This window comes from Drosophila yakuba, chromosome X (assembly GCF_016746365.2).
Source record: "Drosophila yakuba strain Tai18E2 chromosome X, Prin_Dyak_Tai18E2_2.1, whole genome shotgun sequence".
NCBI classification, from domain to species: Eukaryota; Metazoa; Arthropoda; class Insecta; order Diptera; family Drosophilidae; genus Drosophila; species Drosophila yakuba.
In genome coordinates this window covers 22,179,945-22,197,782 of record NC_052526.2, presented here as the reverse complement: position 1 = coordinate 22,197,782, position 17,838 = coordinate 22,179,945, and the positions used below count along the sequence as shown (strand labels likewise).

Here is a 17,838-nt window from a genome sequence, read left to right as displayed (position 1 = left end):
GTGTTTTATGGACGGATGAAAGCTCTTTCCAGTATAACTCGTCAAAACAAAAGTTTTTTGTAAGATTGCCAACTCAACAAAGGCAAAAAAGACGGCCCGTTTGTCAGAAAGTGAGCCATGGTGGAGGCTCTGTCATGGTTTGGGGATGTGTTGCCTACAATGGGTTGGGTGACTTGGTCGCAATATCCGAGTCGATGAACCAAGGGCAATATTTAACGACCCTAAACGAACATGCATTTCCTTCTGGAGATAGGCTGATCGGGGAGTCATTTATTCTGCAGCAAGATAATGCTCCATGCCACAAAGCCAGAACGATAACCAAGTTCCTAAAGGATGTTGGCGTTATCGTCTTGGACTGGCCACCTCAAAGTCCAGATTTAAATATTATTGAGAACATCTGGTCTCTTTTGAAACGCAAAAAAACAGTTTCGTTAAATAAAACTCCAGAGGCGACGATTTCTGAGCTCACTTCCCTTTGGAAAGAGATAACTCCAGAGATCCTTAACAATTTGGTGGATTCAGTACAGGACCGACTCAAAAAAGTAATTGATGCCAAAGGAGGATATATATTTTATTAATTGTTTCAATAAGGAGCGAATCCAGCATCATTTAATATTATTTTCATTGAATTAAAGGCCTGTCAAAATACTTATGCCGAAACAAAAAATCATCATATTTCATTAAGTTGTTGATATCTTTTTAAGTTTCAATTAAAAAAATTTTGTTCGTTAATTTTTAAGTTTATATTACTTACACACAAAAAATAAAATATAATCTATTCTACCATATCAAGGCATTTAAAAGTTTCACTGCCAAATTTGCAGCGTTTATTTTGTCAAAATACTTATGCCGACTAGTGTACATGGTACTGTGGGCCTAAAGGGTATCTATCCTACTACACAAGCAACATTATCATGTTGAGCAGATTGGTTGTAAGCTCTGATTGTTTTATTAATAATTGCTCAATTCTATCTAGTGCTGATTTTTCTTGTGGTAAAGACTCACCTCGTAACACTTGCGCAGAATTTAGTTGGTTAGAGTAAACGTTTTCTTGGTTTGGCCTTGTCGGAATATTTGTTGTCAGATTCTGTCGATCACGAGCTACAGTTGGTGCTTGCCTGGTTTTGGATGCATTAGTCTGGTGTTTGGCGATGTCTTGGTAGATTCTGCAACCTTTGTAACTAGCAGCATGATTTTCATGGCAGTTAGCACATGTGGCTGGTGCATTCTTTTCCTTTGGACAGTTTACGCTTGGGTGATTCTGAGCACATTTAACGCACTTGAATGTTTTATTGCAGTATGTCTTTGTGTGCCCGAATTCTTGGCATCGAAAACATTACACCATGTCACTCACTTTCCTTGGTGGTTCTATAGTTACAATTGCATTATTAATGTGCCTGATTTTGTAGATTTCCGTGTTATTGTTTTGTGGTTCCAAATCTATAAAGAACATCGGTAGTGGTTCCTTGGTAATACGGCTTTGGATGTAATGAATCCCCCTAACTGCATGGCCTTCAGATTCTAGAGCTTCCTTTATAGTTTCAACTTTTGTAGAGTGATGAATGTTTTTGGCTACAACCCTATATGCTCTATCCTGTTTGAGCTGAAATGTATGGTAGCTTATCTTATCTATCTTCAGAACTTTTACTACGTCCCTGAACTTTTCGACACTCTTCACCATAATTCGAACATGTCCGTCTCGTTGTGATCTATAAGTGAACTGACTAGCGCTTATATATGGCTTGAGGTATTGGAGAAATCCGTTTATATCACTCACATTGGACACGAAAATTGGTGGTGGTTTTTCAGAGGGCAAATCTTTATCCATTTCCTCATCCAGTGTTGGGTTCGTTGTTGTAGGGTTAGGAGCTTCATCATCCGTGTCTGCCAATAGGGCAAAATGGTTAGCATTTCTGGATGTACCGGGTCCAAAATCTATGGCTGAAACTTTTCTCTAGGGTTGTTGATAATATATCAAAATATCAATATATCGATATTTTTTCTGTAAATGATATATTTATATCGTGATATTATTTTTGCCCTAATATCGGTATTGCGATATTTTTTTTGATTTTTTTTTATATTTTTCCTTTGGTCACTCTGATCACGACGCTTTTACCGAGTACACGTGCACGTGACAAAATAAATATAAAATCAAATTACACTGAAATAAAAAACGGGACTGCAAAATGCAAACTGTGCGAAATGATAATAAAAACCAGTGTCCTCGCACCTTAAAAATAAACATTACGATGTTTTCGTAAAATGTGCGAAAAAGAAGGTATGTACATATGGCATATGTATGTATGTGTGTGTATGTTCAGATTTTAGAAAGTTCAAAATTCCACTGAAAATCGACGATTGTACTGAAAATCGAAGAACAAACGCGTACATACACGTTGCTCACAACATAGATTAATTTATTTTTATTCTTAGCTGTCAACAAACTTCGAAAATGTCCTCACGATAACCGAGTCGTTTAAGACTGCTGAGGCGTTTAAAGGTAAGTGTGTTTTAAACCTGTTTATAATTTAAAAATAAAAACGTATCTTCACTTTTATTATAGATGATGGTTTCAAAACCAAAGAAATCACAGACGCAATCGTTTTTATGATTTGTAAAGACAACATGCCAGTGCGGTGTGTAGAGAAGGAAGGATTACAAGGGCTCCTGAAAAAATGTGTGCCGCATTATAAAATGCCATGCAGATCTAAGGCAAGTATTAAAGAAATTTTATGTGTTATGATAGATCATCATAAATTTAAATCCATTTTCAGATCACAACAATGATTGAGGATAAATACACTGTATGTGTAGGAGCACTAACAGAGATTTTGAGTTCTGTGGAGGACGTAGCGTTCACCTGCGACGCTGTAACGATCCCAAACTCGAGTCGCTCGTTTCTCACAATTACAGCTCATTTTCTACATGAAGAGTCGCTGAATTCCATATGCCTTAAAGCTTCCAGAATGGATCAGGTTTGTTTAAATTTAAATATTTTGTGTTTTTTGTGTGTTTTGTCGTCCATTGTTTGTCGTGTTTGTCTTGTGCTCTGTTGATATGTTACTTGTTTCTTATTTATTTATCAAGAAACATTTTATAACATACTTTTTGTGTTAAATATAGTCGCATACCAGTGATTATATAACCACTTTATTGGAAGAGGCCTGCGCAGAGTTCGGTATTAACAGTTTTAAGTGTACCACTCTGACTACTGACAGCGCCAATAATATGAAGTGCGCTGCCAAACTTTTCTTGGGGAATGGAAGGCATGTGCCGTGCTTCGCGCATACAATTAACTTAGTTGTGGATGATTCCATTAAGGAAATTCAGTCTTTTTCCAATATTTTGGATAAAATTAACCGAATCGTAATGCACTTTAAACATAGCACGGCCATGATGGACCTACTAAGAAAGGCGCAAGCGGATGAGGGCACTCCGGAAGGGAAAATAAAAACCCTAGTCCAAAACATTGACACCCGGTGGAACTCGTGTCTGGATATGATGCAAGCGTTCCTCAACCTAGCGAACAAAGTCGCAGTAATTTTAATTAATAAATCTGAACACGCTAAGGGACTTCCCGAATTGTTGAATTCATCTAGATCCTAGATTTAAGAAAATGTACCTAGCACCAATGATGGTAAAGGAGGCGGTGTTTGAAATCAATAATGAGAACACAATGTCTGCCCAAGAAAGACGGGTATGTCATCAAGCTAAAATTTTGCTTAGTAATAATAATAATAAGTAATACTAATAAGAAATAACTAATTAACTTGTAAATGTAATCAGTTTAACATAATATATATTTATATATATATAACATTTCAAATTTTGCATAAAATTATAAATACAGATACTAATTATTTAAACTTTTACAGATTTCTGAAGTCGACAGCTCTCAGGATTTGGGGGACTTCATGAGCTGCCATAACAGCTCCATTGCAAAAGAGTTGGACGATCAGAACAAGGAGAGCAAGGAGCTTAAGCTATATTTTAGCTTTCCTCAAGCTGCTTGGGAAAGCAACCCAATCGAAGTATGGAAAGGCCACACGGCAACAATGCCGGGCCTTTACCGCTTGGCCATGAGATACTTAATAACTCCGGGAAGCTCAGTGCCTTCAGAGCGGTTGGCGTCTGCCATAAAATGTGTAGTGTGCGACGCACGAAGCCGGATGACGGACAAACACATTACTGAACGAGTGTTTTTAAAATCTCTAAATTCTAAGTTTTGGCGTTAACATATGAAATGTATTATTATCTGTAAAATTATCCGTATTATTATTATTATGATCTGTATAAGAAATCCATGAATTTAAGTATGATATAATAAGTTTAAATGAAAATATGAAATGAAATATGGAAATCAAGTTAATAAGAAACTAATATTTTTATTGTGCGGGGAAAAAAATTTTATTTGAAAAAAAAAAATATCAAAAATATCAATATATCGATATTTTTTTGTGATATTTTAAATATTATCATCATTTTGTTTTGATAAAAAAAATATCATCGATACGATATTTTTTTAATATCACGACATCCCTACTTTTCTGGTCACAGCTGGGGAGTTCTCGTTTTTTCGCTTAATTGAGTGTGGATTAGTTGGCACCTTTTGCCACGCAAAATTATTGCTGTCACCAGCTCCGTTTGAAGTCATAGTTTTGCTGCTTAATAGCAGCTAAGCTGCAGTCTCTTATCAGTTGTTTGTTCTATTTATAGATGCTTCAGTGCAAGTTGTTTTTGTGTTTAGCTTGTTGGTTTTGCTTATTGGGTTTGCTTATTGATCTTGATTTTTGTCTATGCGTTTGCGCGACCGTACTCTTTGCGGTCCGTAGGCACGTCTGTACTCGTTGAGTGTTCGATCGCGGTAGCTTCCACTTATCTTGCTCCGAGCCTTCAATTACTACATCAGAGTCTTGGGTTAATGTAACATTTATTTCATTTACTGAGTCGACAAACTCTACAATAAGACCCATTGGTGTGCAGTGCCGAGGTATTATAAGATGATATATTTTTATACAGCCATTTTTTCCGTCTTTTGTCTGTGTATTATTCGTTTGTTTGCATTATATGATGAGTGTTTAGTGTTGTGAGATGTTGAAAACTCCGCCTTGGGGACAAGTGCAGGGAGCCAAAATATAGAAATTGAGATACTTTTGCTGCGGCTGGCAGCTAATAGCTTGGCGTTTATTATTCTTCACTGTATAATGTTGCGAATTTGCATCAGAGACGCAAAGCAATTTACGTAAAATTCAATATAAATTTAGCCGCCTAGTTTAAATACAATACTTGGTTTGACCAAGAGTTTTTTTGTTTTTAAACGTGCTTGACCATTCGGAAAAGAATGGGGCTAATAATAATAATAGGTATAGCTCATAACTAGTAAACACGTACCAACTTAAAAAATTTTGATTCTTATGATTATTTACTACATTTATTTTATCCTTCAATTCGTATTACCTTTTTCCTAGCTTCTTCCAAAACTACACGTCGTCCAGTTTTATTTTTATACCCGTTACTCGTAGAGTAAAAGGGTATACTAGATTCGTTGAAAAGTATGTAACAGGCAGAAGGAAGCGTTTCCGACCATATAAAGTATATATATTCTTGATCAGGATCAGTAGCCGAGTCGATCTGGCCATATCCGTCTGTCCGTATGAACGTCGAGATCTCAGGAACTACAAAAGCTAGAAAGTTGAGATTAGGCATACAGACTCCAGGGACATAGACGCAGCGCAAGTTTGTCGATTCATGCTGCCACGCCCACTCTAACGCCCACAAACCGCCCAAAACTGCGACGCCCACACTTTTGATAAATGTTTTAATATTTTTTCATTTTTGTATTGGTCTTGTAAATTTCTATCGATTTGCAAAAAAACTTTTTGCCACGCCCACTCTAACGCCCACAAACCGCCCAAAACTGCCACGCCCACACTTTTCAAAAATGTTTTAAAATTTTTTCATTTTTGTATTGGTCTTGAAAATTTCTATCGATTTGCAAAAAAACTATTTGCCACGCCCACTCTAACGCCCACAAGCCGCGCAAAAGGTCATAACTTTACACTTAGAGCCATTTAAGTTTAATACGTTATCACGGCACCAGATTTGAAAGCTATCTAAATCGGATTGTAAGTCCAAATGGCGAGAAATGTCCTTATACTGCAGGCATAATTTTACATCGTCAGCGTGCATAAGTACACGCGAATGCTTTATTATTAGGGAAAGGTCGTTAATGAATAAGTACAAAAGGAGCGGATCTAGGTGGCTCCCTTCTGGGACACAGGATGTGACTCGGAGAATACAAGAAAGAGAATTTTAAAAGAAGACCCGTTGCGTCCTGCCATTCAGATAACTAAGAATCCAATTTAGGAGATCAACAGTTTTTTAAACTTTACTGGTGAAAGTACGGAGACAGAATGACTTCTGTTCCGCATCCACGCATTTATTTTGCCTCTGATTGCACCGAGTGCAATATATAGGTTGAATTATTTGTTGTTTTTTTTGAATTAAACATTGGTGAGGTGAGTTAAGGACTGGACAAAAAGTGCATAAGTATATATCTTAGTTGGTATTTTTTTTGGTATTGTAACAATGCGTGGATGGTAACATTAATATATGTTCCTTTGTTTACATTTTTCAAATTGCAGAAATATTTACATTAGTCATTGAAATTGAATTTAAAATAGATTTTAATTTCTTTTTACAGGTACCCCAGCCAGAAGGACGGAAGCAACGAGTCGCTGGAGGCCTCAGGAGTCATCGCCGGTGGAATTGGAGTTAATTTGGCCCAATTTGTTGCAACCGCAAGATGCGCGCCACTAGCAACATTTGAATCGGGCCGGCGTTGCAGGTGAGTAGTATTCGTGGTGGATTTTGGCGCAGCTGACAACTGTGGTACTTCCTACCACTACAGCGGCCGTTATTAGCGTTTGCAATTTCCATTTTGATTGCAGTCGCTCCGCCAGTCGTCAGAGTTGCAGTTCCAGATGTGGGTCCCGCGCGGTGTCATTGTAATCTCCTTGGAGCCGCTGGCAACATTTGGCGGTGGAGTCTGCCTGGGTTTGGGCAGGGAATTCATCGCTGCCGTTCATATTTGTTTGTTTTTGCGTCCATAGTTGACCTGATTTTGTGGAAGTCAATCCTGTTAGCTGCCAGCTTTTGTTCCTTGCAAACTTGGACTGGAGGCCAAGCTTCTGCAGTTCACTAGTGATCCATGTGCAGGGGGTGGAAGGGTGTAACTGGCGAATAACTACCCTGAACCCCCAGATTTAATATGGTTGAAAAAGAAGGGGGTGCCACTCTTGGCTAAGATGTCTTTTATTGTTTTGTACGCAGTCAAGTCGTTCGCCTGGATAATTAAACCGTTCCCTATAGTCGCTGAATAGTTCAGCTTTTCCACAATTTCCCTGAAATTGTCTATGTGGATAGGGAGGGCCCTGCGGCTCTGTGGCACTATTTGCCACGGGGGCAGCTCAACGGCCGAATTCTTAGGGGAAGGGGGGTATTCCCGGTTGGCGCCGAGGCGCTGCATGCAGTGGGTTGGGTAGCGGGGGGCTTTGATTTCCTTTGCAATAATTTGAGCCGCCTTGCTTTTGAAGATGGCGGTAGCCAGGGGGGGAAAGAGGTTTGGGGTCACAAAAACGGAGGGCACACATGCTCTTTGTGTTGCGTTGTGTATTAGAGCTATCCATATCCACATTTGGACGCTTGCCCGGGGTTTTCGTTAGTGGTGCTGCATCGGAGGATGCCACAAATCCTGGTCCAGTTCCGGCTACCACTTCCGAGAACCTCATTGGCTGCGGTCCTGTGCTTTTAGAGGGTGAGTTAAATAGATCCCGCTTGGCAGCAGGCCGGCTAAGGGTTCGGGATGATGATGTAACTCCCATAGAATGCATGGCGTTAGATTTCGGATTTAACTGTAAATTACTCTGAGCATGGGGGACTTGAAGATGCACCCTTCGGTGAGGGGGTAATGCTTCTTTTCCCAGAAATTCCCGCGCAAATGGTGGGTTTCCTATTTAAACATAATTTAGTAATGTCCGGTTTGGGATATGGGTTTTGAAAAATAGCGCTGAGAGTTGTGAGTTTGCATTGCATTTCCCCTTGGTTGTGGTCCCTGCTATTGTCAGTTTTTATGTGTGAGGAAAATATTTCCCTCGGTCACAAATATTGGCTAATTTATAGTGTGCGTCAGTATTGGCAAGCGCGGGACTTTTTGGCCTTGCTTGTATGTGTGTGTGAAAGAGAAACAGGGGAAATTGTTTTGGAGCCGATTTGGTAGACGTGCTGAGATTATTCTCCATACTGTTGTCCCATACAAATCGGCGAGGAATTTTCATACAACAGGCGTTCGTGGCGAGAATTTCGAAGTTCCTGGGAATCCTCGGGAATTCCTCAGGAATTCCTCGGGAATATCAAAAAACTCCTAAAAAATTCCGAAGGAATATACCTGTAAACCCAAAAAATCTCCCAAAAAAGTAAAAAATTTATTTAAACGGTAACTTTTATTTTTTCTTTTATTCTATTTTTTTCTTTTTTCCAATACCCGAACTCTTTGGCTGATCTCGGCCGTCTAAGCCAGCTTATTTTTGTTCTCCTCCAACACAGTTTCCAATGCCCGAATTTTTTGGCTAATCTCGGCCAATTGGTCGTTAACTGCCGGGGGTTGACGGGTACCCATCACAAGATCATCCTCTATGAAATAAAAATAGTAATGATATAAAAATTAATGCAATATGATTTTATATGGTTCACTTACCCTCAAGGGAGAAAACAAATTGGGTGAGCTTTGGGCTGGTTGTCGGCTCTTCAGACATCTTAAAAAAACTATAAAAAATGATATTGTATTTTATCTGTGGTATATTTTATAATAAATATAAAATTAACATAACAATTGCATTCCATAGTTTTTTTTTCTGTGCACATTCTTTTAGCTCTTCACATTTCTTGTGCTTAGCATATTATGAACAAATATGTATTTTAAAGACTTCGAAAAATCAGTTTGGAATGCAATTAGCTATGCTAATTTATCAACACGAAAAACTTTACTTGCCGGATTTATATATTTTATGTTAAAAATGATTTAAAAAAACACGACTTGTCACTTTTACAATTGAATGCAAATGCAAAAGAAAAGGGGTGACTGAAAACAAATCCGAAAATTCTCACAGGCGCGTGCCAGGGTATTTCCGACCTATTTGATCCCGTATAATTAGAATTACATAAAGAAATAATTAAAAACGGACGCATTTGCGTTGCCTAGCCTATATCGACAGTTTAATTTCTTACAAAACTTAAAATCCTTAAATCACCAAATATAAATTATATATACACTTAAAACTATATAAATATCCCACCAATTATTAGAGCGGTATTTAGAAGTCTAGAATAAACGAAAATTAAAACTAAATTTTAAAAAAGGAAAAATTGTATCAATATGTAAATATGTTGTTATCTTAATCGCTAGAAAACAATATTGACAACCAAACTTCATTTAAGAATGTTGTAAAATGTCAATTTAAATTGAAGCAAGAGTGAACGATATAGTCGAGTTCCTCGACTGTCTTACTTAATCGAGCGATCGAGAAAGTTAAACATTCTTTTAGCATTCCAACAAAAGAGTTTTCAATCAAAAATCACACAGACACTAATTTCGCGCCCAAATTTAAGCACAGTGTAGCCCTGGGATTCCCACGCAGTTGACCACACTAAGCATACCAATTGATCCGTGCAGCCCTGGAATATCGATAACACGTTATCGGCCACACTAAACATACCAGCTGACCAAGGCAACTGGACGTTCTCGACAGCGCGTCGGAAGGTGCCCACAATCCAATAGTACGACCTGGGCACACTAGCTGTGGGCTATATAATCAGCGCAAAAATCCAAGCTAAGCTTAGTCACGTTTGTACGGCAATCGAGGAACATCAGAAGTAACAGCTGTGAAGATATGTAATCGTATCGATGATATATCAAATTTAAAAAAATTTTGAAAGGGGTAAAGGCCAATAGATATCGCCACTACAATCTGCATATCTAATCTAATCTTTTTACCTTTAATAGTTTCCGAAATCTCGAGGTTCATGCGGACATGGCGAGATCGACTTGGCTATTGCTCCTGATTATGAATAAACAAAATAATTGATTTTTAAAAAATTTAAAGTCATTTGGAGTAAATTCTTCTGTAAATTTCAGCAGAACAGATAGGATTTACCTCATAATACTGGTCAAGTTTTAAATCTAAGGAAATTAAGAAGTTAGTGATCGTTATAAAATGATAAGGACCGATGCTTTACGTTCAAGGAAGCCAGAGTTCGCCGATTTTTCTTCCAAAAGTAATGATGAATATAATAAATCATTTTAAATTACAAATTAAACGTTAATCGACAGAAAAGAACAAATTAGTTATACCGTATGTTTGAATTTGATGTCGCAAGGCACAACACGAATCGAAGGAAGCGTTTCCGAACCTTTTACTTTTTAGAAGTATACTGTAAATACGATCCCTTGATTCAAATTCATGAATACCTTACAAACTTAAAATGTGTTTACAAAACATTCAAAAACAGAATAAATTTTTAAATGTGATCACTTCGGACCAGCTTTCAAAAATTATTTCAAAGTGTCTGGCTTAAATTATTGGAAACGCCGATGCACAGATCAGCCCGGTACTCATTATTTTTGTTTTTATTTCGAAAGTTGCAGATCGGCAGAATTTTTCTACATCCCGAGAATAAGAAATTCGACATTTATAAAATAAATATTATAGTAGGAAAGAACTTCTGGGATATTTTTCTAATAGTTTTCATTGTAAACAAGAATCACAAGAAATCTCTTAATAATTTCATCAAACATTTTAAGAGAAATGACTTTTTATTTAATAATAAATGAATACTTGAAATGTTAATGTTAAATAGACAAAATTTAAAAAATTAAAAGCAAGATATTTCAGAAAAAATTTTTTGTTTAACTTATAATATTTTAACATAATATTGAAGGCCTCGTCTTTTAGAATCGAAAGCCTATGACACTGGCACGTATCTGGTCCTTCCGAAGCGTCATCATCACTCCAGGGACAAAGCTTGTAGTGGAATCCATATTTAGAATGGATCAGTTCTTTATCCTCCAAGTCCTCCAGAGTGCTCTTCAAATATGTAAGCTGCGTTACGTGCTCCTCAAATATCATGTCTTCGAACTGCATCAAGAAGAGCTTAATTTGTTTGGAGTCCATTTTCGTATTAAGGGTTTAAAGGGTTTTTAAAGACTGATGTTGGATTTAGAAAACTCAAACCTTTATATTTGAAAATTTCATATACTTATTTATTTACTGATAAAATTTCAATTTGTGCAGAACTATATCTATTTACATCCTTCCCCTTATATACCATATGGGTAATACCATTCTCATTTAATTTCCTAAAAGGTGTCTTAGTACAGAATTTGTTTACATAACTCTTAGGTAGAAAAATCCAAACATCTTTTTCGTCCTTGTCGCTAAATAAAGAGCTACCTTAGTTCCATAAGGTGTCTTTTTCAGCTTACTACCAGTGATCTTATACTCAAATCCAATACATAGATCTTCAGTTTTTGTATAACCAATCACAGGCTTCGATTCATTCAGAGTCTAGGAAGTCCTAGAAATTCAACAAAATTTGAACAGGATTTATTTATTAATGTCCTATATGCATACCATTTCTGACCAACGTTTAATTTGGTTCATTATGCTCTTGTAACTATCCGTATTATACTAATTCATTTACTTACAATTACGAGACTTTTATACTGTTCAGTACTACATATATATATATATATATATATTACAAGAACCAAATACTACGTGAAAGAGATACCAATATATCTGTTATGCTCTTTATATTCATAAACTCAGTTAAGCTAAGTAGAATATTTGTATATACTTGAGTATATCTATCTCGTTTTGTATAAATATATAACTTCATATGAAATAAAAAAGTTTCTGAAAACCATATATAAGACAGCACTTTTCCCGAAAAACTCAGATTCTATTTTTACTCTCAGAATGACAAAGTTGTATTGTGAGTTGTGTTCGGAAACAAAATCGTTTACTTCACGCAGCGGTTTATAAAAACACACCTTAAAAGTGCATAACTTCAGCTATCAAAAATCAAAATCTTATTATTGTTGCTTTTTCTGTCCCAATGAACGAAATTTCCGGTTGCGATATAATTACCATGCTCATCTCTTGCTGATGCACGATGCAGAATTAAAGAGTATGCGTAAATCAATGGAAAGTTATTAAATAAAGATAAAAGAAGTTTGAGAATTGAATTTTGTTAAATAGCTTTATTTAATAAATTTCTGTATAATATAGACAAATTAAAAACTAATTAAATAAAACGTATAGTAATGAATGGTCATCTTCGTCCTTCATTATTCGTAAATAAATGTTGGGTTGGCTTGGCTCGATGAACTGATCAAAGATATGATCATCATCAGGAAACTCATAGATTATAGGATCTGTGTGCAGTGTATCCAAATCGAATTGCTGTGCATATTGCATTTCTTGGTCGTCTCCAGTGCCTCGTATAAGATCATTTATAACGTCCTGCGTTGCCGCTCCAAAAGGAAAATCGCTCCATTCAAGAGACGCAAATTCACTTCCAATTTTTTAGTGGGGATAGATGATATAGAAGGGTCAAATACTTCTCTTAAGAATCGATCTACCGAATCCTCTAAGTCGCTAGCTTCCACATTATGCTCCGAGCCTTCAATTACTACGACATCAGAGTCTTGGGTTAATGTAACATTTATTTCATTTACTGAGTCGACAAACTCTACAATAAGACCCATTGGTGTGCAGTGCCGAGGTATTATAAGATGATATATTTTTATACAGCCATTTTTTCCGTCTTTTGTCTGTGTATTATTCGTTTGTTTGCATTATATGATGAGTGTTTAGTGTTGAGATGTGGAAAACTCCGCCTTGGGGACAAGTGCAGGGAGCCAAAATATAGAAATTGAGATACTTTTGCTGCGGCTTGCAGCTGATAGCTTGGTGTTTATTATTCTTCACTGTATAATGTTGCGAATTTGGTATGGGTTTTGTTATAACTGAAATGGTCCTCTTAAAATTTGAGATTAACACTGAATTAGGTGGCTTAGAGCTGGTATAACGTTCGCAAGGATCCCAAAGAAGGTTTTGTGTTTTAGAGTCAGAGCGTCTGCTCAGTTAGAGTTACTTTATTCGAATGTTTCTTATGCGCTCAACTTGGCCTGAGCTGACCCGTATATATACTAATTATTAATATATACATATCGTTCCATATACATATACATATGTATGCAATCATTGTTGTTTTGTTAATAGACAGTGTTGGGACAGGTACGCTATATTTTTACCTAGGTAAGGTACAAGGTTTTTACAAAAATAAGTACCTAGGTAAGGTAAAAGGTTTTCAAATTTTTCTGTACCTAGGTAAAGGTAAAAGGTAAAAACAAGTTTACGAATTTTAAAATTTTTTATTCGGTACTTTTTAAAAATAAAATAACAGTTCATATTTAAACTTACAAAAACTTTTATAGTATGATTAACTTAATTAATGGTTTTGGTTTAAATTTTTTATTAGGTACTTTTTAAAAATAAATTAACAGTTCATATTTAAACTTACAAAAACTTTTATAGTATGATTAACTTACTTAATTAATGGTTTTTTTAAGCATAACTAAGGTTTCGAATACGCATTTCAGCGATAATATAGTCGCATAGTGTTGTTTAGCTACAAAAAAAGGTTATTAAAATATATATGAATTATTATAAAATATAATTTTTTTTCTTTACCTGGCTTGAACTTTGGAAACAGAAGAAATTTGGCTTAGGCTCTGATAATTTATTCTCTTCCTTTTTTGCCACTTTTGATTTCATGGCCTCATATGACGCGTAGCTGTTTGGATGCACCCTCTACAAAAAAAGTATTAATAGAATAAAATATATTTAAAACATCATAACATTTAATTTTGTGACGGAATTTTGGCCAAATATTGTATGTGCGTATGTAAAAATGAATGGCTACATCAATAAATATTATCAATATTTTGGCGCCAATTATTGTATGTGCGTATGTAAAAATGAATGGCTACATCAATATATATTATCAATATTTTGGCGCCAATTATTGTATGTGCGTATGTAAAAATGAATGACTACATCAATATATATCATCCATTTCCAATATATATTGATGTAACCATTCATCTTTACAAACGCAAAAAATTCCGTCACAAAAGCACACATACATATGTAAGTATGAAATAAAATGTGATTTGATTTAATATAAGAAAACGTCGACACATCAAAGCACAATTTTTATATTTTCTAAATTAAATGCGCTTTTATTAACAAAAAAAATTTTTTTTCCATGTGCGTATGTACATATGTATAAATACACATTTCGTGCATAAAATATTTTCCGAGAAAATACCCTTTTAACAAATTACAAAATTTGATTTTGTCAATAAAATGTTCTTTAATTTAAAAAGTATAAACGAACTTTTATATCCCGAAGAACAGAACTTATACTTATTTTCATTTACTTTACTTCACTTTTAACTTGCACAGAAATACACACATATGAACATATGTACATATAATATAATTATATTGTACTTGCCTTAAGATGTTTGTGTAAATTTCCAGTTGCATTTTCGTCGAATTTAATAGTTTTATTTACACACAATACACATTTGACATCTGGCTTAAAAAATTGGCCATTTAAAATAACAGGTAGTTTTCTTTCTTTATCGGACATTTTTCGTCTCTTGTATGTTCTGGGTTCTTTCACAAATTGTTAAGGTAGGATCAAATATGAGTTTAATTCAAGCTAATAATAGCCGAACAGCATTTGCGTGGAAAATGGTGCAATTAGAATCGAAATATAAATAACTTCCTGGTGGAATCAGCTTATTTTTATTATTGTAGAGTTCGATTATTTTATTCAAAGGAAAATAATCAAAAAGTCTATTTAGTAATAAATAATGCAAACACAAATATTTCAGTACCTTTTTACCTAGCTTACCTAATTCTCTAGGTATACAAAAATTTGTACCTAGGTAAGGTAAAAGGTAGCATAATATTTGTATACCTAGGTAAGGTAAAAGATACCACAAAATTGTACCTAGGTACGTACCTAGGTACAAGTATCTAGGTACTCCCCAACACTGTTAATAGATCCGATGATTTGACGCACTGGGTACTTTATTTAGAGCTTCCTAAATAAAAGCCCCAATATTTGCGTGGCATTGTATTGTCTGGTGTTTTTCATCAAAAAAACTTCTCAGGACCAGACCCTTTTTGCAGTACAGACTGGAAGTAAATCCCTTGGCGGCACACTTTTGTTACCAAATCTACTTGTAAGTTGTCAGCGTAGAAATTATCCAGTTGGTTTTTGTAATAAAAATTGTCGACGCAGTCAACCACCACTATGCAATATTTCATCCCGTTTCCTTCGAAGTGGTCGATTGTTTAATAATTCCACGTTAGGGAATTTTTTAGATATTTTCCTCTTTGCTTTTCTTTAGGCTGTTTCAGTAATTCCATATCCCTGTTGTGTCATCATTTACATTGTCTGCTTCGACATTTTCCTCCGTGTGCTTTATCGTTTTATTCTTTACCTTTCAGTTTTCTTCTTGTAAAAGGTATTCCACTTCGCTTTCTTCAAGGACTTTTTCTTGGTTTCCTCACGGGACAATTGTTTAGGTGTTTTTGTTTTATAAAGCTGGGAATATTAACGGTCTTTCGTTCCAGCTGGCAAACAGCTTCGATGCAGCTCGCATCCTTTAGGTTCGACCACTTTCCTTTAAAAACGTTCTTCGTCAAAAGGCTTTGAAAACCTTTTTGTTTAAACGTCTTAATGCGGCACTCGTAAAAGCTTGTGCTTATTCCACTGAGCAATGCCAAGGAAAAATGGGACACAACCTCCAGTTGAAAATGTCCTGATTTCGAAATAAATCTGCTGAGCCAAAGCTGTAGGCTGGCATTATCATGTTTAGCCGACAGCATTTGAAAAACTGGAAATATGCTGTCGTCAATTTGTTATGAAAAAACGTAACTTAAGTCGCCGTCCGGTTATTAAATGGGTAACACAACGCTTCCAGTTGCGTCGTAAAAAATTTTTTTAATGGTTTTTATCCTTGATGCATATGTTTATACCCGTTACTTGAAGAGTAAAAGGATATACTAGATTCGTTGAAAAGTTACAGCAGAAGGAATGGTTTCAGTCCATAAATTCTTGATCAAAATCAGTAGCCTAGTCGATCTGACCATGTCCGTCTCTCCGTCCGTATGAACGTTGAGATCTCAGGAACTATAAAAGCTAGAAAGTTAAGATTAAGCATTTAGACTCCAGAGGTATAGACGCAATTTTTTTGCCACGCTCACTCTAACGCCCACAAACCGCCAAAAACTGTCAGTGTTGAAGAGCCTTCTTCGCACTTTCACTAGCTGAGTATATAGCGATCGCTATCGCTTCCTCTTTTGTTTTAGTTGGGCTCCCGTGCAGTAAATGCAAAAAAATTAATCCAGTCCAATATCAAGGATGCATCCAGGCAATACACCCTCATCCTTTTTAAAGTTTAATGATGAAACTGGATCACGATCCTTGGTGATTTCTAGGTGCCTGTTGGTTGCCTCTTCACGAAGTTTTCGAAGATTTGGTAACTTTGGGATGAAACTTGGTTCTGAGTCGCCATCATTCAAATTGTCGGTGGCTTTCTTCCTGCACAATGCGGTTTTTTATAAAAGCAGTTTGCTTCCAAATTCAAGTCTTCTGGATCCAGTGTATCGTTGTTTTTTATTATGGGGAATACCTCTTGTGTCCGGCACAGAAACGGATATCGAAATGCCGCAATGTTCATCGGGTTTCGCAAGGCAATGCCCTTTTAAAATGCACTCATTGCAATAGCCTTCATTACTAAGACATATATTATCCACTTCGTCGGAAAGTTTTGCCTATTCTAAGTTAAATGCACACGGAAAAGGAACTTTTTCGTATATCAGCTCGGCTATTACGTTGCAGATAGCTTTTTGACCTCAATTCCGTTTTTTTGTTCCATTTTAGGGGCAATCGATTTCCACAATTCCTGGTCTAATTCCAAATTTATTTATAAAATAGGCAAAGATCCATTTTTAGAACCTTCTATGATTTGGAACTGTGGGAAAGATGTGCATTTTTAAGTGTTATGATTGCCAGTGCTATCCAGCTGCTTAATACCACATCGTTCTTTCAGCACCGTTATAATACAATTCCGATTGACTCTGGCGTAGAAATTTGTTACTAAAATCCATCCAAAAACTATCGCTTCTTGGCTGAGGAGTTCCAGTCTCCGTAAAAATATTTCCTCTGCAAAATGCATCCACTAAGGTGAGGACATCAACATGCGGTTCGGTCGGAATCCTTTCAATAAAACTTATTCCTTTAATGCAGTAAAAAAGAATTGTCCACTGATTTACTCGTTTTACACTAATGTTTGATAAGCACTTTTCACAATTGAACTGCATATGTATAAGGACTCTCAAGGACTCTGGTTTTAATAAAAATAAATCACTATTGAAAATTTTGCAAGTCCTTAAAAAGACAAAATTCACAAGGTTTAAGAAAACTATAGAGAATTTCGTGATTAGCCACTTCACTTAAATTCCTTATCCAACAAAGAAAGGAATAGACTCAAATGAAACTGTAACTGTAAATTAGTGTTTAATTAAATAGTCAATTGATATTTATAGTTTTATATGATATTTTATTTTACACCGCAACACCAAACCACATGCACATTAGGCAGATCAAAAAAAGGTAGAGAAAACAAAA

General features: G+C 35.9%; 1 protein-coding gene and 2 long non-coding RNA genes across 3 annotated transcripts; 1 reads left to right on the top strand and 2 right to left on the bottom strand.

Moving 5' to 3' along the window:
• Window positions 1-899: 899 nt before the first annotated feature.
• LOC120321805 lies at window positions 900-1,999 on the bottom strand. Its single transcript, XR_005561528.2, has 2 exons — window positions 1,778-1,999; window positions 900-1,724 (listed from the first exon to the last, which is right to left on the bottom strand). It is a non-coding gene; the product is annotated as an uncharacterized LOC120321805 (long non-coding RNA).
• Window positions 2,000-2,044: 45 nt separating this feature from the next.
• LOC120321803 (zinc finger BED domain-containing protein 6-like) lies at window positions 2,045-3,814 on the top strand. Its single transcript, XM_039375736.2, has 2 exons — window positions 2,045-2,978; window positions 3,127-3,814. The coding sequence occupies exons 1-2, from the start codon at window positions 2,787-2,789 to the stop codon at window positions 3,607-3,609; spliced, it is 675 nt and encodes a 224-aa protein (XP_039231670.1). The 5' UTR covers window positions 2,045-2,786; the 3' UTR covers window positions 3,610-3,814.
• Window positions 3,815-13,491: 9,677 nt separating this feature from the next.
• LOC26535496 lies at window positions 13,492-13,937 on the bottom strand. Its single transcript, XR_001453731.3, has 2 exons — window positions 13,818-13,937; window positions 13,492-13,755 (listed from the first exon to the last, which is right to left on the bottom strand). It is a non-coding gene; the product is annotated as an uncharacterized LOC26535496 (long non-coding RNA).
• Window positions 13,938-17,838: the final 3,901 nt, after the last annotated feature.